Below are 23,744 nucleotides of genomic sequence, written 5' to 3'. Positions count from 1 at the left end.
AACTCACTTTTGCAAGGAAGCAGGCTGCTGTACTTATGTACCAGCTGAAGCTCTAAACATTCAGTAAAGGCAGCTTGCATACAGCATGTTATAGTAGTTCTATGCTCAAATTCACAAAGGAATGTGTGAACAGAGGCACAGGCGTTGATCACATAAATGGTGTTGCTGCCTTCTCACTAGGATCAATAAATTAACCTCTGTGCATGAGGTCTCTTTAGTTTCTAAGGAAGTCTAACCAGTACCTATGCAACTCTATATGCAGAAGAAAGCTGTCTACAATGCCTAGAGAGAAAAATGTTGATCAAATTTTCTGAGCTTGCCAGCTGTTCCCTAATGGAGGGTATGAGACAGCTTCAGCAGCTGAGCTCTGGAAAGGGGACACTGAAAACACTAGTTATCTTCATGGCTATCTGTAGGTGCAATAGCAGCCAGGAGAGGCAGGAATGGGGGGGCAGAGAATGAACCAGAGGTGAATAAGCCACTCTTCATGCTGGACTAGGACCGGGGAGACCCAAGTTCAAATCCCCACTCAGCCATGAAACTAGCTGGGTGACTCTGGGCAAGTCACTTCTCTCTCAGCCTAACCTACTTCACAGGGTTGTTGTGAAAAAGAAACTCATGTAGTACACCGCTCTGGGCTCCTTGGAGGAAGAGCGGGATATAAATGTAAATAAATAAATAAATAAATAAATATCCTGGCTGCCTCTCTCTTTGCTCCACCGCGGTGTTAACCCTAACCTGGTGAATGACTAGCCCATGTGCCCAGGTTAATGCTGTAGTGGGGCACGGTGAGATGGGTGGGGGCCACCCCCCAACCCCACCTGTACTGGCTGCCACTGTGTAAGTGCAGGATTAGTGGAGGGGAATATTCCTGAGGGGAATACCTTACAGTGCTCACACTTCTAGTCTCTCATTCATATGCAACCAGGGCAGACCCTGCTTAGCTAAGGGGACAAGTCTTGCTTGTTACCACAAGACCAGCTCTCCTCCCAATATGATTCTGCAATATGATTCTGTTAGGGGAAAAAGTGAAATCATTGCTAGGTACAAGTCTCCCCTCCTGTGTGTCAAAAGGGGCTTGTTAGACCAAGGTCTGCAAGTTGAATTTGCTTCTTGTATTAAAAAGGTACTTAGTAGTACAATACAAAATTAACTATTGCTAATGTTTAGCATTCAATAGCAGTCCAACAAGATGATTAAGTCTTAAATATAGTGTTATCATATAGGGAGGAATAGTAAGTTTTTATTAGATATTCACTTCAAATAATCACTTTGAACTTTTCACCAGTTGACTGCTGAACCGAACAGAACCAGTCATGGTTAGATACAAAGATAATTCATATTAGGAGAGTTGGTCTTGTGGTAGCAAGCATGAATTGTAAGTAGGGTCTGTCCTGGTTTACATTTGAATGGGAGACTACATGTGAGCACTGTAAGGTATTCCCCTTAGAGGATGGGGCTGCTCTGGGAAGAGCATCTGCATGCTTTAATGCAGAAAGTTCCAAGTTCCTGCCCTGGCATCTCCAAGATAGGGGTGAGAAAGACTCCTGCCTGCAACTTTTGTACACTGCCTAGAGATGTACATATCAGGCAGCATAAAAACATGACAAATAAATAAACCTTGGAGAAGCTGCTGCCAGTCTGTGACAACAATACCGATCTAGATGGACCAATGGTCTAAATGAGTACAAGGCAGCTTCCTATGTTACTAACATATTAATAGGAGTAAAGGTAAAGTGTGCCACTGAGTCAGTGTTGATGACACCTGGCGTCCACAGAGCCCTGTGGTTGTCTTTGGTAGAATACAGGAGGGGTTTACCATTGCCATCTCCAGCATAGTATGTGATGATGTCTTAGAGCACTTTCCTCCTATATCGCTGCTGCCTGATATAGGTGTTGAAACATACCAGTGGGGATTCAAACTGGCAACCTCTGGCTTGCTAATCAAGTCATTTTCCTGCTGAGCAAAATAAAATTGTGTGCTCTACTCCCCAGGATCCCAGATGAAAAACATTACTCTATCACATGACTGTACATTGCCTAGAATTATTGGCTTCTAAAAAATAAAGACTATAACCCTTGCTATTACTAGAGGATATAAAAACTACTTTAAATCATTAGATAAGTTAACACTGGTGCACAATCATGCTTCCTCTGGCAATATACTCTCATGTATCCTGGAGAAAAACACACTCGATCCAATATTAAACAGGATGTTAGTTCTCCCATTCAAAGCTAGTATTTGGGGCTCCATTTATGCTCTCCTCAAACAGAACCCATTCCACCATATACTGAACATCTTGCAGAAAGGAGACCAAAATAGTCTGGAAAGAGGATTTTTCCAGTAATGAGACTACTTCTTCATGTCACACACATGATCTCAGATAATATAAAAAAGAGGAGTGCTATAAAATTGCATTAGAGGAAATGGACACCAATAAAATAAAATTCTGATATTAAATGAAATTACTAAACCAATGAAAAGGTAACATTGTGTAACAACTACATTAATGAAATTGATGAGCATTCCTTCTTTACAATAATTGCTTCCATTGCTGAAAGGGAGGGGGGGAAACTAGAACAGAAAAGATCTTAATAATCTGTGTGAGCTGAGGGCTAGTTTATATACTCAACAGTTATCTAGCAGTGCATTTTTTCTAGACTTCTGGCTATAGAAGGGGAGTGTCATATCTTAAAAAATTATTTGTACCAAAAAAACAAAATCAGGCAGAAGGGCGCAGTCTAGCCGTCTTCCTGAAATGCTAATTTTGTATGCATACAAAGTTCCTCCCCCACCACATGGAAGAGCATTCTAGCATGCCACACCCTCTCCTCCATGTTCATCCTGAAGTGGCATAGTCCAGGAAAAGCTTTTCCACTTTGTTATGCTGAATGTATAAAATGGTATTGGAGAGAAAAACACAACATCAGCCACAGTCTCGCACTGCTGGCTCCATTTAAGCCAGTGACTTACAAATTCTAATAGCTACAAGCTACAATTTTATCAGAGTTAAAAATTAGGGGCACCCTTCATTTTTACAGATGACAAGCTTTACTTTTAGAGTATGTAAAGTTACCTGCACTTAGGAACTCACTACCTATGTTTCAGTATCTGAACATAAGAAAGTAATTTGTGGAAACCTCAAAACACTGACTCATGCAGAAACACTGATTGATCGATTGATTGCACATTTATATACTGCCCAAAATGTAAGACCTCTTTTAGTGCGTAGATAAAAACAAATTAAAAACAAAGATCTTACAAACTTGAGCAAACTTGTTTCAATGTTAAACCATCAAAGCTATATCTCAAACATTTGGAGACTTAAAATTAAATACAGCAACTGAAGCTAAATAACCAACCTAAGCTGGTTATAGTGATTATAAACTCCCAATGGATCAATTCAAGATAACACAATTTGAAGAAGGGTTACCTATACTTAAAGTTCCTTATGTGAATGACAGATTTACCTGGCAAACACTTAAAAAGAAAAGAAAAAGAAAATATGGCCTGAAAGCTAATGTAATTTGTACAGCACTCATGAACCTGAAACAACATCTGGTCAAGTCCAGGTTTCATGGTAGTAAATGGGTGGGGGGGCTGGGATTTGATTTGTGAGAAGGAAGAGGGTTGTTGCCAAATTAAAGGAACAGTGTATAAGATGTCTGGAATGTGAAGAATTTGACATTGCAGAGACCGGAAGGCCCCTATTAAAAATATATAAAGAGCATTTGGCAGACATGCAACATAATAAAAACCAACTGAAACCCTGGGCAAAACATATGAAAGAATCAATCAGTTCCTTTATTACGGTCATAGACCAGCACAGTTTACAAACAGAAGCCCAACAAAAAACCCCTACATAATCTACAGGGTTATGATACAGTAGTTAAGCACATAGTTAAGCATAAATGTCAGTTAACAATGATTCTTAATGAACTCCTGGCAAATTTTACTGGCTATTAAACAGACCATAGCCACATTATAAGATCTCAGGTTATTCTGGCCAGTTAAATCAGGATAAAAAGAATCTATACAACCTGGATGGCAGCTAATAAAAGGGGTTATATGTTTACACCATATATCTTGGTAAAATTGACAATAAAGGAGCACATGAGCCGTTGTTTCAGGATCTCCCAATTTGCAGAGACAAGTACGTTCTTTGTAGGGGATTTTTTTGATATCACCCTTCCAGGACTGCTGTTTGCAAGGCATCATGCCTGTATCAGAGCTCTACGGTATTTTGGCACAGTTATCTGGTTTAGGTATCTGGCAGGGTTGAAACTCAGAACTTGGTTGCCCAAATGGACACCAACAGGAATAAAGCTCTGATCAATTTGACACTCCATATCATATATTCTTTGTTGAGTTTGACCCTGACATTTTCATACTCCAGAGTTATCTGTGCAAAAGGGGAGAAACCATAATGATGCAGCCTTTCACTCAGCTCTCTTTTCCACCTGGAGTGATAGATATCCTTTAGAGCAAGTGGAGCTAGACCTGCAAGGTGGAAAACCAGCTCCAGCCAGAATTTGAAGATATTAATCCATGCTCTGGCCTCTACTTTAAGCAGTCCTGCTTCCAGACAAGGGACAGCACTGGGTACACACCAGGGAACCTGAAAAATGTTCCTCAGGAACTTAGATTGCACAGCTTCTACCTTAGAGAAGTACATGCCAAGTTGAGCTCCATATAGGAGCTATGTTCATACTTTAGCAAAAAAGAGTTTTATTGTAGAGGAGATAAATTGGGCACCCTGGAGTGATAGAAAGATTGAATTGCTTGTGCACTCTTGTGTGCATTATGCCTTACATATTTTCTGTGTGCACCCCTTCTACCTGAGGACTGGAATATTACACCAAGGTATTTGAAATACTTAACTTGTTCTAACCTGTGCCCATTTATTTGTTTGTTTGTTTATTAGATTTATATACCGCCCTTCCAAAATGGCTCAGGGCGGTTCACAACATGATAAAAACAATTAAAACAAATTAACAATTAAAATCAAACTATTAAAACACAATAAAACCAATAAAACAGCTAAAAGCCCTGAAAATCAGGGCAACAGTTTAAAACAATCATTTAAAACTCTGGAAGGCCAGGCCAAATAAGTATTTTTTAAGGGCTCTCTTGAAGGACAGCAATGATCTCAAATTACGAATTTCTGCCGGGAGTGCATTCCATAGCCCAGGAGCAGCTCAGCGAAGGCCCGCCTCTGCGTCGCCACCAGACGAACTGGTGGCAACTGGAGATGGACCTCCTCAGATGACCTTAACGTGCGGTGGGGATCATGTAAAAAAAGGCGCTCTCTTAGATAACTCGGACCTAAGCTGTTCAGGACTTTAAAGGCAAAAAGCACTTTGTATTTTGCCCAGAAACATATTGGCAGCCAGTCTAACTGTTTCAAAACAGGCATCATATGGTCTCTCCAGGTTGCCCCAGATACCAATCTGGCTGCCACATTCTGAACTAACTGAAGTTTCCGGACTACATACAAAGGCAGCCCCACGTAGAGCGCATTGCAGTAATCAAGCTGGGAGGTTACCAGCTGATGCACCACTGTTTTGAGGTCATCCCCTCCGAGAAATGGAAGCAGCTGTCGAATCAGCTGAAGCTGATAGAAAGCACTCCTGGCCATGGCCTCCACCTGAGATACCACGGTGAGGCCTGGGTCCAGGAGTACTCCCAAGCTGCGCACCTGCTCCTTCTGGGGGAGTGTAACCCCATCCAGCACAGGGAGAGCTAACTCATCCCTCAGATTCTGAGCTCCCACAATGAGCACCTCCGTCTTGCTTGGATTCAGCTTCAATTTGTTCTCCCTCATCCAGCCCATTACTGCCTGTAGGCAGGCATTTAGAGAATGAGTGCCATTTCCTGAAGATGAAAAGGAGATGTAGATTGGGTGTCATCAGCATACTGATAGCACCCAGCACCAAATCTCCTGATGACCTCACCCAGCGGTTTCATGTAGATATTAAAAAGCATTGGTGACAGAATGGAGCCCTGGGGGATTCCATATAACAGCTCCCGTTTTGAGGAGCAACTGTCACCAAGCTCCACCATCTGGAATCTACCCGAGAGATAGGAGCGGAACCACTGCAAAGCAGTGCCCCCTATCCCCAACTCCCCCAGGTGATCCAGAAGGATACTATGGTCGATGGTATTGAACGCCGCCAAGAGATCCAGAAGAACCAGCAGAGTCACACTCCCTCTGTTGATTCCCCGGTAAAGGTCATCCATCAGGCTGACCAAGGCTGTCTCAACCGCATAGCCAGCTCTAAAGCCAGTTTGAAATGGATCTAGATAATCAGTTTCCTCCAAGACTTCCTGGAGTTGGTCAGCCATCACCCTCTCAATCACCTTGCCCATCCAAGGGAGACTGGAGATTGGCCTGTAACTGTCCATCACTAAGGGATCCAAAGAAGGCTTCTTTAGGAGTGGTCTAATCAATCCCTCCTTCAAACAAGGGGGCACCCTACCCTCCCTCAGTGATGCGTTTATGATATTAACTAGTCCATCTTCAACAATCTCCCTGCTAGATAGAAGCAGCCAAGTCGGGCTGGTAGGTAGGCCTGGTCGAGAACAGGTGGTAGGCCTCACCGCCCCAAGCAGCTTGTCCACATCCTCAGGAGTCACAGATTGAAACTGATCCAATCTAATACTGCAAGAGGGATTGCTGGACACCTCCTCCATAGACCCTGCAAAAACAGTGGAGTCCAAGTCGGCCTGAATACAGGAGATCTTGTTTGCAAAAAACCCATTAAAGGCATCACAGCAGAACGACTGGTCATTTAGTGACCAGTTCCGAATCTCTGATCTCTTCGCAAACACCAGGATCTTAGTTTTGTAATAATTAATTTCTAAAAGTTGTTCTTCACAATAGGTAGCAAGAGAGCACAAGGCTTTTATTAGACCTATCGGAGTTTGCGAGAGAATGACAGACTCATCTGCATATAGAAGTATAGCAAGATGTTTGTCTGTTAATTTTGGTGGATGATGGTCCAAATTATCTAAATGGGAAACAAGAGAGTTAATATAAAAGTTTAATTGCAGCGGAGCCAAAATACATCCCTGTCTGAATGTTGGTATTTCCTTGGTGAGATGTCCCTGAGTACTGCAATGCACCCTTACACAAGAGTTTTCATATAATCTGAACATCAAAACAAGAAAATGGCGGTCTACTGATGATCTCAATAGCTTCTACCAAAGTTTCTCTCTGGGGATCAGGTCAAAAGCAAATCTAAAAACAAATCCTGCATATAGAACAGAGTTGGATTTGGAAGTATATTTTCCTACTAGATGTTGTAGTATTAAAGCAGGGTCCATAACATAACGGCCTGAGTGGAAGCCAGGATATTTCAGAATCCGCCAGTCCAGTAAATGCTCAAATAGATGCCTAGCATACCTCTTGCTCACTATACTGAGAAGACTAAATGGTTGGTAATTTTCAGGTAGCTTCCTTTCACCCTTTTTATAGATTGGGATTATTATTGTTACTCCCCAGTCCTTAGGGGCATGTGCAGTCCTATCTATTAAAGAAAAGAGAGAGGCCAGGACCGGGGCCCACCATGCCAGATTTTTCCTGATTACTTCCGCAGATATGTAATCACTGCTAGGAGTTTTGCCAGATTTAAGCTGGCTTGCCAAGGATTCTATTTCAATTCAAGACACTGGTGACCACTCTGGCAACTGACCTGCATCCAGATCTAGGCTTGTGACAGCTACTTCATCTCTCTTGTACAGCATTTGGTAATACTCCTCCCATTCAGGTGCAGGTATCATACAATCGAGGTAGGATAAACCACATGACGAATGGGAGGCAACCATACGCCAAAACAGGGATGGACTTCTGGATCTTGATGCTGCTATCAATTGTTACCATGACAGTCTCATGACAGATAGTCTCTCTTTTTATTTCTCAACAGCTGTTTGTATTCCTTTTTTGGTTGTATAATGCTCTGGAGGAAGGAAAGTGATGGATGGTCCCTATATGTTTGCATTACATTGCATACACTGCATTAATGCAATGTATATCAAACCAGCTCTTAGAGCGCAAAGTAGCACCATGGCCCTTCAGAAATTTGGTAAAACTTAACACTGGATGCACTGCCTGAACAATTTTGCTATAGTGTTCTACGATGCTATCGTCCATCTCAGTAGCCAGCAATATTGAGCAAAGGGTAAGATTTTCAGAATTCAGCATTGAAGTGACTTGTTCTCCTGTGCTTTCAGACCATCTTACACAAGAGGATCACACCTCTAATGAAAGAAAAACATGACGGAAGAGTTGTACAAACAAAGATGTTTATTTTGGCTATTGAAGGGAATACAGTAAAGCAGCCATGTATATTGAACAGCTGCAACCAACTATTAATGTTAGGGAAGAAATGAAAAGGCAATGAGATTTATTGGTCTATAAAAGGGTTAAAATTGGTTCTGTAGAGTCATCTCCTTCTCTCTCCTTTCTCCTGCTCTTGCATTGGTTATTTAGCTTCAGTTGCTGTATTTAATTTTAAGAGTCTCCAGCTGTTTGGAATAGAGCATTGCCAATGATGTTTTAACATTGAAACACACTTGTTCAAGTTTGTAAGATCCTTGTGTTTATTTGTTTTTATCTATGCATTAAAAGCGGTCTTAAACCTTATCATTTATATACTGCCAAAAAACCCACATATCTCTAGGCGGTTTACACAAGGTTAAACTGCAACACAAGAAATTAAATATTTTATTTAATTTAATTTAAACACAACATTTAAAGTAGTTAAATTTCTAAACCAAAAGCCTGGCTGAACAGATGCATCTTAAAGAGTTTTGGAAGATGCTATGAGACTTCACCAGAGATGGCAGGGCTCTTATTTGACAGGGAGTGCATTCTAAAACCTTGGGGCAAAAGCTCAGGGCAGAGCTCTGGCCATGAGTTGCCACCAGATGAATTGGCAACAGACATAGACAGACCTCCCCAAATGATCTCAATAGGCAGCAAGGCTCATGAAGAAGGCATTCTTTTAAATGCTCTGAGCCCAAGCCATTCAGGCCTTTGTAAGCAATATCCAGCACATTGTATTTTGCCCGGAAACATATCAGCAACCAATGTAGTTCATTTAAAACAGGAGTGATATGGTCTATTCGAGTTGTCCTGGAGATCAACCTGGCTGCTGCATTTTTCACTAGTTGTAGTTTCTGGACTACAAACAAGGCAGCCCAATGTAGAGCTAGTTGCAATTGTCAACCTTGGAGGTTACCAGCATATGCAGCACTGTTCACCTCCAGAAATGGACACAATTAGTGTAGCAGTCAAAACTGATAAAAAGCACACCTCACCACTGCCTCAGTCTAAGATTTGGGTTCAGAAGTACTCCCAGACTGTGTACCTGTTCCTTCTGGGGGAGTATAATCTCATCCAGGACAGACAGATCTAAAACATCTCTTGAGTTCCAACCCCCCACAGTGAGTATCTCAGTCTTATTTGGGTTCAGTCTCAGTTTATCATCCCTCATCCAACCCATTATCACCTACAGGCAGACATTTAGGGAAGTTGATGCTATTTCCTGATGAAGCTGACATGGAGAATTTGGGTGCCATCAGCATACTGATAGCACCTTGTGTCAAGTCTCCTGATGTGGTAATTCTGCTGTGTCTCTGCATTGACTGAATGATCCACTCACACCCAAAGCAGAGAAATGATGGAATTATGGGTCACAGGAGTCTTTAATTATATATTAATTTTATTCCTTTTGACACACACAAGAATGCTTATTATTGTAATATTTATTTGTTCTTCCTCTCTTCAGTTAATGGCACATACTCCCTTTCAAGAAGTAAAAGTGCCGCAGCTAGAAGCTGGTTGCACTACACAACTTTCTCAGAACTTTTCTTCTCATGCCCAGCTACAGAATACAGGGGGAATACACTAGAACCAAGATAGCCTTCTAATTAGATGGAGAATTTGTAGGATGTTTTGATTTGCAGGGATGGGGGAGGGATTTTCCTTTAAAGATTTAAACACATGTATAAATTAAGACAAATTTACAGTCTGTGAGCAGGCTCCTCAAACTCATTTTGCATGCCTAGCTTGAGACATCCTATCTATTAGGATAGATGCTAAAACTTTTAATTAGTCCTTGTAGGTGTACACCAAAATAATTTTTAAAACCGCTCCTTTAATTCAACGGTCATATCATGCATGTATGTGGAAGACTTCACTATAGCAGCAAGGCATGGCGGGGCATGATCTGTCACCTGACTTATGCACAACTGTTAATTGGATTCAGAAATGGCTGCATATAAAGTAAAACTATTAATGCTTTACAGATAATTAAATATTATGAAAGGTATCAGTGCTAACAATGACATGCAGCACAATCCCGTGCACACCTGAAAAAGTCTTACTGTACTCAGTGGAGTTTACTTCTAAGAAAGTATGCATAAGAGTGAAACCTTAGGCTGCAATCCTATGAATTTAAGATAATCCAATGAACCTTCCTTCCCTGCTATGAACCCTGCTGCCTATTGAGATCATCTGGGGAGGTCTGTCTGCAGCTGCCATCAACCCATCTAGTGGCTACTCAGGGATGGGCCTTCTCCATTGTTGCCCCAAGACTTTGGAATGTTCCCTATCTCTGACAACTTTTACACAGACTGTCAAGACACATTTATTCAACCAGGCTTTTAATGAGACTTCTGTTTTCTGTTTTTATAGTTTGATTTTAACTGTTAACTTGTTTTAATTGTTTTTACCTTGTTGTAAACCACCCTGAGCCATTTTGGAAGGGCGGTATATAAATCAAATAAATAAACAGACTCTATCATTGTTTTACATTGTATTAATGTTTTAACTTTGTTTTCAGTCTGTGCTGCTTTACTGTAAAACACCCAGGGATGTGAGGTTTGGGTGTTATAGAAATATGCTAAATAAAATAAAAATAAAAATAAAAATATTTGGGAGTAAATCCCTCTGATTTAAGTGGAACGTCTGTGTAGATGTGTATGTTCTGGCCATTAGGCAGAAGTGGAAAACAGCACAGACAGCAACTGCAAAATCTGTTCATGTGGAATTCTTGCCTGAAAATGCTGGAAAATCTTCAAGTTATGATGTATAAAGCAAGCAAGCTGATGCTTATTAACATCTGCAGTGTCACTTTAAATATTTTTGTAACACAGCAACTGCTATCAAACACAGATTATAGATAAATCAAAAGAACAGAATAATTGCCTAAACTGGTCGGAGCAAGGCCCATCCGGTTCAGTTCTGCTTCCAACAGCAGCCAGCCAGATGCTCCTTGAAAGCTCACAAGCAAGGCCTGACAGTGATGGGTGTCCTCTGTTTGTCATCCCTCCCAGCATTTAACATACAAAGCTAAATTGCCTCTGGACACAAGGTGTAACTGAAATTGTGGTATCACAGAGGAAATGGGCTGAACAAACTTCCAAGGGTCATCTATCTATCTATCTATTTATTTATTTATTTTATTATTATTATTTCAATTTCTATACTGCCCTTCCAAATATGGCTCAGGGCGGTTTACACAGAGAAATAATACATAAATAAGATGGATCCCTATCCCCAAAGGGCTCACGATCTAAAAAGAAACACAAGACAGAAACCAGCAACAGTCACTGGAGGTACTGTGCTGGGGGTAGGTAGGGCCAGTTACTCTCCCCCTGCTAAATAAAGAGAATCACCACGTTAAAAGGTGCCTCTTTGCCAAGTTAGAAGGGGTCAGCTAACTAAGCTGACTTCTCTGCAATAAGATTCTCTGCATATTATTCCATGGCTAAAAACAAGGACTCTATATCCTCTTTCTAAGAAACACAAAGTTCAGTTCCCAGGAGACACAAATTCTATGCCAAGAAAAGCTGAATTCTGCAGCCTGTATAAATTTGTGCAAATTAAACAAACTTGAAGAATATCCTTTTACTGTGCACTGGAGAGGCCCTTCCCCCATCCATTAAATCTTTGTTAGCTATTTTATTTTAACAGGCATTGTCCACACTCACTTTTAGGTATATTTTTTAGCCAGAAGGGTTAGACACTTATTTTTATAAAATGAAAGCTAAGAAACTGAAGAAGTTGACTAATGCATTTGATGGTTTTTTTCACTTCCACAGAATTACAGGACACACAGCTAGGGATGTGCACAAAATCGGTTTGCACAGTTCGGTTCAAATCTGAACCAGATTCAGACCAGGCATGTTTGGTTCTGGCACCCTGAATGAGGGGCCTGGTTCAGTTCAAATTCGAGCTGGTTCAGGTGGGTTTGGGGGTGCTAGACATGGCTATTTTTTTTTTTTAAATCTCACTTATGGCTGCCAAGGGCTTTGGCGGCCGTGGTGGGTGCTGCTGCAGGGGGTCCTCTGGCAGCTCTCCCTCCTGCTGCCAGCCTCCTACGGGCTGGTGAGGCCCTCTGTGAGCATGTGGTGGACATTTTGGAGGCAAGCCACACAAATGGCCGCCGCACATCTACAGTGGCCTCCAAAATGGCCATTGCATGCTCACAGAGAGACGAGGACTCCAGTCTGGACTTAGTTTGATGGCCCACCTCAGAGGACTGGTCTACCCACTGACCTCAATTGGTAGATCAGCTCTCCCCAGAAAAATGGCACTCAAAACATTCAAAACGTTTTGAGTGTTTTGAGCATTTTGTGTTTTGTTTCGAGCTCGAAACTAGAGATGTGCACGGTCCGGACCGGCACCGAAGGGGGGCCCTTTCTTTTAGGGCGGGAGGGCTTTCTTACCCCTCCCACCTCTTCACCCCCTCCAGCGCCCGTATTTAACCAAATAACGGGGCGCTGGAAACCAGCCGCCCCCGCCCCACCCAGCAGATTCACATGGAAAAGTGACCATACCCCTGCCACCGTCGCCCGCCCGCCCTCCCAGCTGCCCGCCCATCCTCCCTCCCAGCTGCCCGCCCGCCCGCCCAAGTCCTTACCCAAAGCTGCGGGAGTAAACGAGAGGTGCTCCCGGACAGAGCTCCTCTTGTTAGAAAGGCCTGATGTAGAATGAAGGCGCTTTGCGCGCGCGTGCATGCGTGCACCGCAAAGGACGCCGGAGGCCCGGTCTACCCGCCGGGAAAAGGCCGGGTAGACCGGGCCTCCGGCGATCGGAGGACTTGGGCGGGTGGGCGGGCGGGCAGCTGGGAGGGAGGACGGGCGGGCGACGGCGGCAGGGGTATGGTCACTTTTCCATGTGAATCTTCTGGGGGGGGGCAGGGGCGGCTGGTTTCCAGCGCCCCATTATTTGGTTAAACACGGGCGCTGGAGGGGGTGAAGAGGCGGGAGGGGTAAGAAAGCCCTCCCGCCCTTAAAGTTATACCCCCCACCCAGACCCGAACCAGCAAGGGCCGAACCGGTCCGGCAGTTCGGCCATTCCTTAGAATGGCCGCCGGACCGGTTCGGTCTCACCCCTACTCGAAACAAAATGCAAAATCTGTTTCATGCACACCTCTACAAAAAAAATTATGGTTTAGGACCAGAGTTAAGGCTATCTCAATCTGGCTTAAGCTCTACAGCCAGGAAATTGTAATCTAGGGCTGATGACTTGGTAGATGTGCCACGAGATTAGTAATGATGTTGTATAATGCCACAAGTTGTGCTCGCTTCCAACTTGCCCTCCATGCACCTACACTTTTCCTTGGTCTTTGAGGCCCAACTCAAGATGAGGAGGATGGAGTGCCTGGCACCAGCAAAGATGCCCCATGTTGTCCTGCTTCTGTACTGCCTTATGAAGCATCTGAGCCATCATCCTTATACTGACTCAACAGAAAAGAGGTTTTATGGTGTACTCCAGTAAAGGCTGGATGGCAGCCTCTCTTCTCTTGTGGACTACAGACTTAGAAGATGCTAAAAACTGTAGCATTAACTATAGTCTATTGTCCCATAGATTATAAATGATGCTAAAGTCACTAATGACTTCTATAGTTTGTGGTCCTTTCAAGTTCTTTTTTAAACCCCAGCTGTGTCATGGACATGGAGCACAGAAGGTGATGGGAAGGAGGATGCTGCTTTGAAAAGTGAACGAGATCACATAGTACCCGAGGCAGGGAGGCTAACCTTCGCACTCCAAGACTGTGAACCGCCCAGGGACTTGCATATGGGATGGTATAAAAATGTGTAGAATAAATAAATAGCTACACTAATTATGATGGCCTTAGAAACTCCCCTGCTGAATGATGCGAGAGTTCAAGTTTCTTACTCTGGATCTAAGAACATAACATAATGGGCTTTCCTGAAGCAATACAGTATGGTAGGGGTTTTCAAACTTGGGTTGCCAGAAGTTGTGGGGCTACAACTCACATCATCTCCTGCCACAATGACATAAGGCTCAGATGCTTCATAAGGCATTACAGGAGCAGAACAACATGGGGCATCTTTGCTGGTGCCAGGCACTCCATCCTTCCCATCTTGATTTGGGCCTCAAAGACCAAGGCAAAGTGTGGGTACATGGAGGGCCAGTTGGAAGCGAGCACAATTTGTGACATTCCATATTGTTACTGATCATGTAGCACGTCTGTTAAGCCTTAGGCTCCAATTTCCCAGATTTATGAAAGCCAGATTGAGACAGCCTTAACTCTGGTTCTAAACCAGCAGGTTTTTTGGCCATCCTTTTTTGGTTGAGAAGGAACATATACATATTTGGAATGAACCAACGAACAGTGGCTAACATCCAGGTTAAGTTTCTCCTAAACAGTCTTGCTCTAAAGGATTATTTAATTTCAGTAACTCCGGAGTAGTGAGTAACTTAGTCTGAATGTCAACAAGTATGTGATAGCAGGCATACCACACTTAGATGTGCCTGCAGGCAAGGAAGGCAGCTAGCAGAGAATGGGATGGTTTGGTTGAATCAAGAAAGTGAACTAAGACACACACCACCAACTAGGGAGGTCTCTAATAAAAAGCAACTATTATCCTGATTCAATGCCTCAGGGAAGCAAGCCCTAATCATTGACCCTGAACTGACTTGCTACATCAGTGTCATACACTAAAAACAGGGTAGCTGACTTTTTGTCTCATTACACTGTAGGGGGAAGGGTCCAGAAAGTGGTGCTGGGGGACTACTAGACTCCTTGCCCACTGGCTTGTGGAGTCCCACAGGGTTCGGTCTTGTCCTCCATGCTGTTCAACATCTACATGAAACTGCTGGGAGACGTCATGCGGGGCTTGGACTGCATTGTCAGCAATATGCACTCAGCTTTCCCTCTCCTTATCGCCTGATCCTAGAGAGGCAATGGATGACCTGAATCAGAGACGAAAGTTTGGGTGGTATATAAATGTGACAAATAAATAAATAAATAAATAAATAATCAATCAGGGCTTGGAGGCTGTGATGGGCTGGATGTGGGCTAGTAAACTGAGAATGAATCCAGACAAGACGGAGATGCTGTTGGTCAGTAGGAGAGCCAATCGGTTCTGGATGAGGTTGCACTCCCCTTGAAAGAGCAAGTGCGCAGCTTGTGAGTACTGCTGGACCCAGCTCTGCATTTAGAAGCACAGGTGGAGGCGGTGGCCAGAGGTGCTTTTGCACAGCTTCAGCTAGTGCGTCAGCTGCATCCCTTTCTTGAAAAGGCAGATCTGGCCACAGTTACCCATGCCCTAGTCACGCCACAGCTGGATTACTTTAACACACTCTATGTAGGACTGCCCTTGAAGTATATTTGGAAACTGCAGCTAGTGCAAAATGTGGCAGCTAGGATTGTATCTGGAACTGCCCACGGGATCATATTACACCTATTCTGAAAGAGCTGCACTGGCTACCAATTTGTTTCCGGGTCCAATTCAAGGTGCTGGTTTTGACTTTTAAAGCCAGTTTGGGCTCTAGATATCTGAAGGACTGCCTGATCCCAAGTGTTTCTGCCCGCTTGACAAGATCACCAGAGGGGGCTCTGCCCTGTGTGCTGACAGTGAGAGAGTCAAGCATGCAGGACAGGGCCTTCTCAGTCATTGCCCCCAGGCTTTGGAATGTTCTCCTGGCTGGCATCCACTCCTCAGTCTCCTTGACAATTTTTAGGAAAAAAGTAAAGACATGGCTCTTCACCCAGGCTTTTAAATGAAAGTATTGTTTTTACCAATGCTGCTTTGTGTTTTATGTATTATTGTTTTTAATGGGTTATTAAAATTTTAAAAATAGAGATTTTTAAAAATATTTATATTATCTGTACTTCTGTATTTTAATTACATATTCTTTTAATTATACTGTAAACTGCTTTGAGATCATCTGTACTTTTGTATTTCAATTATGCATTGTTTTAATTATATTGTATAACGACTTTGAGATCATTTTATTGAAAAGCAGTATATAAATCGAACAATAAAGAAAATAAATTACTTGTGCAGAGATGTAGAAAATGGCACATTAGTAAGGGAAGAAACATTCTGCTTGTTCCACTGTCCAAACTGAGGTTCTGCAGTAATGTCCAACAAACCACACTCTGGTCATTCCTGCTTCAGAGAGCCAGGAACAGATGCAGCACCTCACCATGCTCGCAGAGAAGTGCTGGTGAAGAGTCTCCATGCACAGAAAAAATCTACAAGTTAGGTCTTAGAGGCAGTCAGTAGGGGTTTTTGGAGACACATTTAATGAATTTCCTTCATCTACAGAAATCAACTACATTTCTATGTGTATTGTGCATGGATAAATCAGGCCGTTACTCCAAATCCAAGATGTTCAAGATCAAGAAAACAAAGGAGGTAGGTCAGTATAGCCTTATTAACCAACAGCTTTTTACCTGTTTGTAGTAGAGAAATGTCCAGTTTCTCATCACATTCAGTTGTCTCTGCTAAATAGAGATAAGACAAAAAGATAATTATTTTTTCTCAAAAACAAATACTGTAACTAAGTAAGATAGTAATAATACAGGAAAGTACAAGTATATAAACAATTGCTAGGATTAACATACAATCCACTAGGGATGTGCGAACTGGTTCGAATTAGAACCAGGGTGGTTCGGAGGTTCGAATTTGAACCGAACCAGCCATCAGGTTCGAGCTGCAGGTTCGAATTTGAACCGAACCAGGGGGTGGTTTGGTTCGAACTGGTTTGAACCGGTTCGGACACCCAAAAATTGGTAGGATGGTAGCTGGCACCCAGGGGTACCTGTCACCCAAACCCCAAAGCAATCAGCCCAGAGCGAGTGGTAGTGTAGTGCACATAGGGTGCCAACCACCCCCATGGGTTTCTAACCCATGGGGTACAGGGTTCTGTTGTTTCTGAGGTATTCTGAGTGTAGATTCTATGATAGCAAATGAGATTTTCAATGAGACACCATGAATCCACTCTAATTTACTATCATAGAATCCACACTCAGAATACCTCAGAAACAACAGAACCCTGTACCCCATGGGTTAGAAACCCATGGGGGTGGTTGGCACCCTATGTGCACTACACCACCACTCGCTCTGGGCCACCCCAGCACCCCCCAAGTGCACTTATGGGGCTGCTGAAAGCTCCATTATACCTTATGAGGAAAAACCTTAAAGGCGTGTAAACTTCAACAATTCACCAAAAATCAGCCCTCTGCCCAAATCCTTTGAAAGAATTCAGGTAGCTTCCTTGCCACTACCTGGCACTACCACCAACCCCACACTGCTCTAGGCCACCCCTTTGCCCCCGACGTGAAGCTATACATTTGCTGACACCTCCATGCTTCTTTATGGAGAAACACCTTAGACTTCAAAAATAACTTAAAAATCATCCCTTTGCCCAATTCCTTTCAAATAATTCTGAGAGCTTCCTTGCCCACCCTAGGAACTACCACCCACCACACTCCACTCTACGACACCCCTTTCCCCCCGACGTGAAGCTATACATTTGCTGCAATCCTAATTATTCTCTATGAGGAATTCAAAAATACTTTAACAATTCACCAATAATCAGAGGAGTGTCCAATTGCCTTGGGGTTTTGTGGGTGGTAGGCACCCCTGTATGTCTACCACCCACCCCGCTTTTGTGCCCCTAGGTGCTCCACAATAGGGGATATGAACTGGTTCGGGTCCCATTATACTCTATGAGAAAAATAATTAAAAATATTTCAAATATTCATAAAAAATCATAGGGGTGTCATATTGCTTCGGGGTTTGCATGGTTGTTGGCACCCATCGGTGCTCCACAATAAGGTATAATAGGCTGGTTGGAGTCCCATTATATCCTATGAGAAAAAATAAAAATTATTTTCAAAAATTAATAAAAAATCGTATGAGTGTCCGATTGCTTTGGGGTTTGGGTGACATGTACCCCTGGGTGCCAGCTACCATCCTACCAATTTTTGGGTGTCCGAACTGATCTGAACCGGTTCGAATTCAAACCGAACCAGGGGGTGGTTCGAACAAAACCAAAACCGAACCACCCCCTCCTGGTTCGAACCCGGTTCGAATCCGAACCGAACCGGGCGAACCGGTTTTGTGCACATCCCTACAATCCACACAATTCAGGCGCACCACAAGAAGTATGCTAGTTCATAGGAAGAGCTGTCTTTTCAAGTCAGCACAATGCACAATCAAGGCCAACATTTTTATCTTATTTCTTTTAGTAGTCAGTATCTAGTTATTTGGAGCAGGGTGGGGGATTATAAAGAGAATCAAATCCGATATGGTTAAAGCAGTTTGCCCCAAAGCTCACACAGGGCTTGATGCAAGTTAGGGCTCAGCCACATAACCCATTTACTTTGTTTCATAGAAGCTGATGGGAGCCACCAAGAACTGAGCACAATTCTATTTGCACAGGTCACAGATTATTATTCTTGGTCATTCCAGAGTGTGACAAAGAGATGGAACTCAGGAACTGATTTTTGTACATATATGACTTGGGAAGCTAATTAAAAAGAGCATATCCCACTGCAATGACACTGCAAGTATCCTTGTTAATCATCCTGCTGCCACTTTATACTAATACTAAGAATCCCACTATATTTTCTCCATTGTGGAGACAGATTTCAGGATCCAGACAATAGTCAGTTCCATATCCATCCCCAAAATGATGATATTCTCTCTCCACTGAAGAAGCACTAAGACACAAACGGACATTTATCACATATTTTATGGGAGTCATATTTCCTGTAATATTCACAAACTTTCAAGTTTTACCATGTTCTTTGGAAGCAAAATGAGTTTTCACAACATTAAAAAGTTGCATAAATTAATACCTATTGCAGGCTTCAGTCTCTGTTTCAGGAGGCAAAAATTTGGCATAGCTGATAATGAGATTTCTTCTTGGCCAGAAGAGGACCACTTTTATTAATTCTTAGGTTACAGAATACAAACTTGTAGACTGCAAGGACCCTAGGAGTGTATTCTGTCTGTGTACAGAGATACTTGGCACTCTCTTGTGGGTTCCCTGTCAGTAAAGACAGCCTCAAAGGTGAAGGACAGCTTTTCCCTTCACTGCAACAATATTCCCAACTGCAGTGTTATACTTTTCCTCATAAACTGAAGTAAAAAGTGTACAACTTGGGAGACATTGTTGAGATGGAGGCTTAATTTGCCCCTTGCTCCTGTGACTCCGGCTTGTGAAAATCAAGCTTGCTCCTATCACAATAGCCTCACTCCTTCATATGCCCAGCAATACTCTGGATTCTGTTTCTTAGTCACACTAGAGTATGATGAAATTCTGGAAATTAGTGTTTATAAATAAAGATCTGTCAAGTTTAACAGGCAGAAGATGGGTGGAGAGTTTCAGTCCTTTCCCGATTGCCACTCTCAAAACACACAAGCCAATGTCTCTGGCTGAACAATACTTTGTCCCACAGAAACATCTGAATTGGTCTAGCTGTGAACTAAGTAAACCTCTGAATATATAGTCCTGTCCTACGTTCTGTTTCTTGCTGTGAGCCAAGTGAACCTCTGTATAGATATAGCTGTTGGACTACAAGTCCCATCATCCCCTGCTATTATAAAAGGGTATGATGGGAGTTTTCATTCAACAACATCTGGGGGTGCAAGTTTGACAACTCCTGCTCTAGGCAATACTGCTCACATTGTTTAGAAAGGCAGTGGGGCGGGGGAGAGCTTTGTGAAAAAAGCAATAGAAGTTTACAGATTTGCACTAGGCTAAATACTCTTCACATCTGTCTGCCCTGCGTCCTATCTGTGATCTAACTCTGTGGGCATAAAGCAGCATAACACAGGGCTTGACAAATTCAATGCACCAGGGAGCCATGGCGCCAGGTGTGGAGCCAGCCGAGCGACAGCCTGGGTCCAGTCCCACTTGGCAGCCCCCTCCAAATACGCCTGTGCGCATGACTGGAGGAGCCCAGAGTGAACTCCCCCTTCCCATGCCCACGCTTCCCACGCCCGGGTGTCCGAGAGCCTGGGCAAACCCTGCGCCAGTTATTTCAGACAGCGCCGACTGCCCAATAGAACGTTTTCCCCTTCCTCTCCCTCTCTGGGGGAAAACATCCTCAGGCAGCCGACACTGCTTGAAATGACAAGCTGAGAGCTCGTTCAGGCTCTCAGCAGCCCAGCCCATGCCCCCTTTGCGTGTGACATCACAAGAAAGGGGGCATGGCCTGGGCTGCCGAGAGCCTGAACGAGCTCTCAGCTTGTCAGCGTCTGCTGCCTGATAGGACGTTTCCCCCTTTCTCTCCGTCCAGAGAGGGAGAGGAAGGGGAAAACTTTCTATCGGGCAGTCGGCGCTGTCTGAAAAAACTGGTGTAGGGTTTTCCCGGGCTCTTTGCAGCCCGGGCGTGGGAGTGGGGAGTTTGCTCTGGGCTCCTCTGGAGCCCGAGCCAAGGGGCTTTGGTGGCCTTTTCCATTGGCGGCCCAGTTTATTTGAACCCGTTTGCACAATAGTAGTTACGCCCCTGCATGGCGCCTAGACTAGGATACTTAGAAGTACGAATATGACTAATGTTTATATACCACTTTTCAACAAAAATTCCCAAAGCACTTTATATAAATAAAATGGCTCCCTGTTCACAAAAGACTCACAGTCTAAAAAAGAAACATAAGCTAGACACCAGCAACAGCCAGTGGAGCCTCTGCTGAGGATAGATAGGGCCAGTTGCTCTTCCCCTGCTGAGAGGTACAATTAGTAAATAGTATTTGTCCTGGGCAGCCCTTTTTCTGTTCTAACCATGTTACTTCTAAAGGGGATCAAGAAAAGCCCATTTATCCTTCCCCTCCATAACGCCAGTCACTTATTCAAGTAATTTTGTTAAGTATCCATCATTCTGGCTCCTAAATTTTTGGGATGGCTCCTAGATCCAAAGAAAATTTGTCTAGGTCTGGTATAACATGCCACCCCTCCCTCCAGTTGTCTACTTCAATTATGACTGAAGATAACACAATTGCATAACTGGCATGTCTGCATATGTTAATTAGAAACATTAACCAAACTTGTGAAATTTGGAAGACTAACAGAACTTTGAATAGCACTGACAATTTTATTACTGAATGTTAGAAAATACAAATATCAAACAAAACATAGTACTTTGAACTGAAGACAATAACTGATGGAACTGGGAAAAGTACTGTCAAAATACAAATATTTCCAGCTACACACCATGTACAATGACGCAAAGCTTAAAATGAGTATTTACTTGGAATACTACTTTCAGAATCCAAAATGTATTTCTGCTCAAAGCAATTTTGCTGATTAATTTTCTCAGCCAGATATTTTTCTGTAATTTTCCTATTTTTTCTAGGAAAAGGGCCAAAACTTATAAACAAACTTGAAGCCAGACTATCTTTATAATTTAAGTAATTTAACCTGGAAATAGTAAAAAAGTTAAAAAAGCAACTTTTAAACACACAAAAACCAGGTCCTCCCAATTTATATGCTGATGATACCATTCAGCTCTCTGGGCACTGAGAGTTATCTGGGCATAAAGGGAGATTAAGGGTTCAGCTATAGGTTATTATGGAATAGAGGGTCTGTTCTGTGGGTATACGAATATCTGCCTTGTCTTATGCAAACCCAGAAAGAGTGTGGATTAATGGACTCAGGCAGTTTGGTAATGAAAGATAAGCATTACCAAACTGGTGTGCATCTTTTAAAAAGATGCAAATTCGGAAAAATGATTGTTATGTGGACCAGCTTCAGAGAGCTTTGCTAGACATGCACCTCAGATTCAGATTAGATTATTTAAATGTTACAAACAGCTGCTACTCTTAAATGCAATGTTAAGACCAAGTATGGAACCATAACAAGGAGAGTGCTCCCTGAAAGTGAAGGGGCCTCACATTCATGACCTCTCAGTAGAAAAGATTGTAGTTATCTGAAGGTCTGTCAAAAGTGGCTGTGCCATCTCAACAAGTATTTAACTCACCCTACAAGATTGGGGGAGGGGGACCCAATACAAAACTGTTCTTAAACTAGGAAGGGGGACAGAATTTAAATCTGAAAAGCAAACAACAGGTTGTCACTACTTTGCTTGGATGTGCTCAGGATTTTTTTTTTTTAACAACACAATTTAAGGGTTAGGTGAAAATGAGGGTGGGGGGATAAAGATGCCTTTAAACCCCTAAATAACTTAGGTCCTGCATATTTGAGGTAATACCTTTGCCCACATCTCAGATTTGCTGAAGAGGCAGTGCTTTTTTTCCTACCATTTAGCCAGAGAAGGTATGCAGTAGACCATCCTTAACACAATGTAGAAACCATACAGTACTGGCAGAGGCAGTTTTAATTGCCAAGATTTTAAGTAGAGTAAAAGTGCTTTGCATTTGCTGGATGTTTTGGACAAGTGCGCATATCTTGGCTGAATGGACAAGAAGGCCCCCAAACAAGATTGACTCATGCTGATTCCCACTTCAAACAAGGTAAATAGCAACAGGCCTGGTGGTAGAAGAGTTCAATTTTCATCTTGAGAAATCACACTCTGGTTTGAGTACATGCTCTTGTCTGACTTCTTGGCCCATGCACAAAGCTAGCAATAAAATATTCTTAATTATATTTTATATCTTGATCAGGATGGTCTGCTGATCCCTTAAAGTTTTTTGATGGAGAGTCCAAGAAAACAAAAAGACAGTGAAAAGGCAGAGAGCTGTTACACTGGCCCCTCCATGCCAGCCACCACAAGTGGAAGGACATCCAACTAACCAATACAACCTGCATTCCTGGATTAACCAAGATATACAACAAATTACGCTGAGGTGGCTTCCCATCTTCTCTGCAACAGCTGGAACATGTTTAGAAAAGTGTTGCTCAAACTCTGAAAGCTGTGATACTATTGACAGCTGAAATTTTGGAATAATCTCAGCAAAGCTACAGGGTAAGAAAAAGAACACACCCACAAAGACAGGAAAACAGTAAACACTAGCAGATTCAGTTAATCACTCAATGACTGTAGGTCAAGAACACCTTTAGAATGTGCATGTGTGCCATGACAATCACAGATCAAACACCACAGTAGCGTTTCACATAATCACAAACATAGAGCTTTTCAACTGAAGTAATTCATATATTGAACCCTGAGTCTCAGTTTTAGTAAACAAGTGACAAGAGGTATATGTGCATGTACAAATCAGTTCTTAGGAAAAGCATCCTTCCTCGGTAATTTCCAAATGCTGAGTTCAAGCTTATTACCTGGTAATAGTTGCCTTGTTACTTTGCTACCCTCACATTCACATTGCTTCCCCAACCCCATCACCACTTACCTGAGCCCCTTTTTAACCGTCTTCTTGCCAGCTTTATTTGATCCTGCAGAATCTGTACCCAGTCTCTTGGGCCAGGCAGTTTATCCACATGGTTTGCAGTACAGTACTTTTCTGTGAACACTAAAATCAGAAGGTAAAAAAACATCTCTTTACAAAA

General features: G+C 42.8%; 1 protein-coding gene across 2 annotated transcripts in view; it reads right to left on the bottom strand.

Moving 5' to 3' along the window:
• The window catches only part of BEND7 (BEN domain containing 7), a 115,105-nt gene that overhangs the window by 4,784 nt on the left and 86,577 nt on the right, over positions 1-23,744 (bottom strand). Inside the window, exons 7-9 of one of the 2 annotated variants that reach the window (XM_053256808.1) lie at positions 23,588-23,707; positions 16,723-16,773; positions 8,314-8,527 (exon numbers count right to left, since the gene is read on the bottom strand). In XM_053256808.1, the coding sequence (XP_053112783.1) occupies positions 8,514-8,527; positions 16,723-16,773; positions 23,588-23,707 (185 nt within the window). In that variant the 3' untranslated portion in view covers positions 8,314-8,513. Of the gene's footprint in view, positions 1-8,313; positions 8,528-16,722; positions 16,774-23,587; positions 23,708-23,744 lie in introns of those variants that run through there. The other variant, XM_053256807.1, reaches the window with a different exon arrangement.

Source organism: Hemicordylus capensis, chromosome 5 (genome assembly GCF_027244095.1).
Source record: "Hemicordylus capensis ecotype Gifberg chromosome 5, rHemCap1.1.pri, whole genome shotgun sequence".
Taxonomy (NCBI): Eukaryota; Metazoa; Chordata; class Lepidosauria; order Squamata; family Cordylidae; genus Hemicordylus; species Hemicordylus capensis.
The sequence above is the reverse complement of the archived record's forward strand: the minus strand, read 5'-3'. Positions and strand labels throughout refer to the sequence as shown.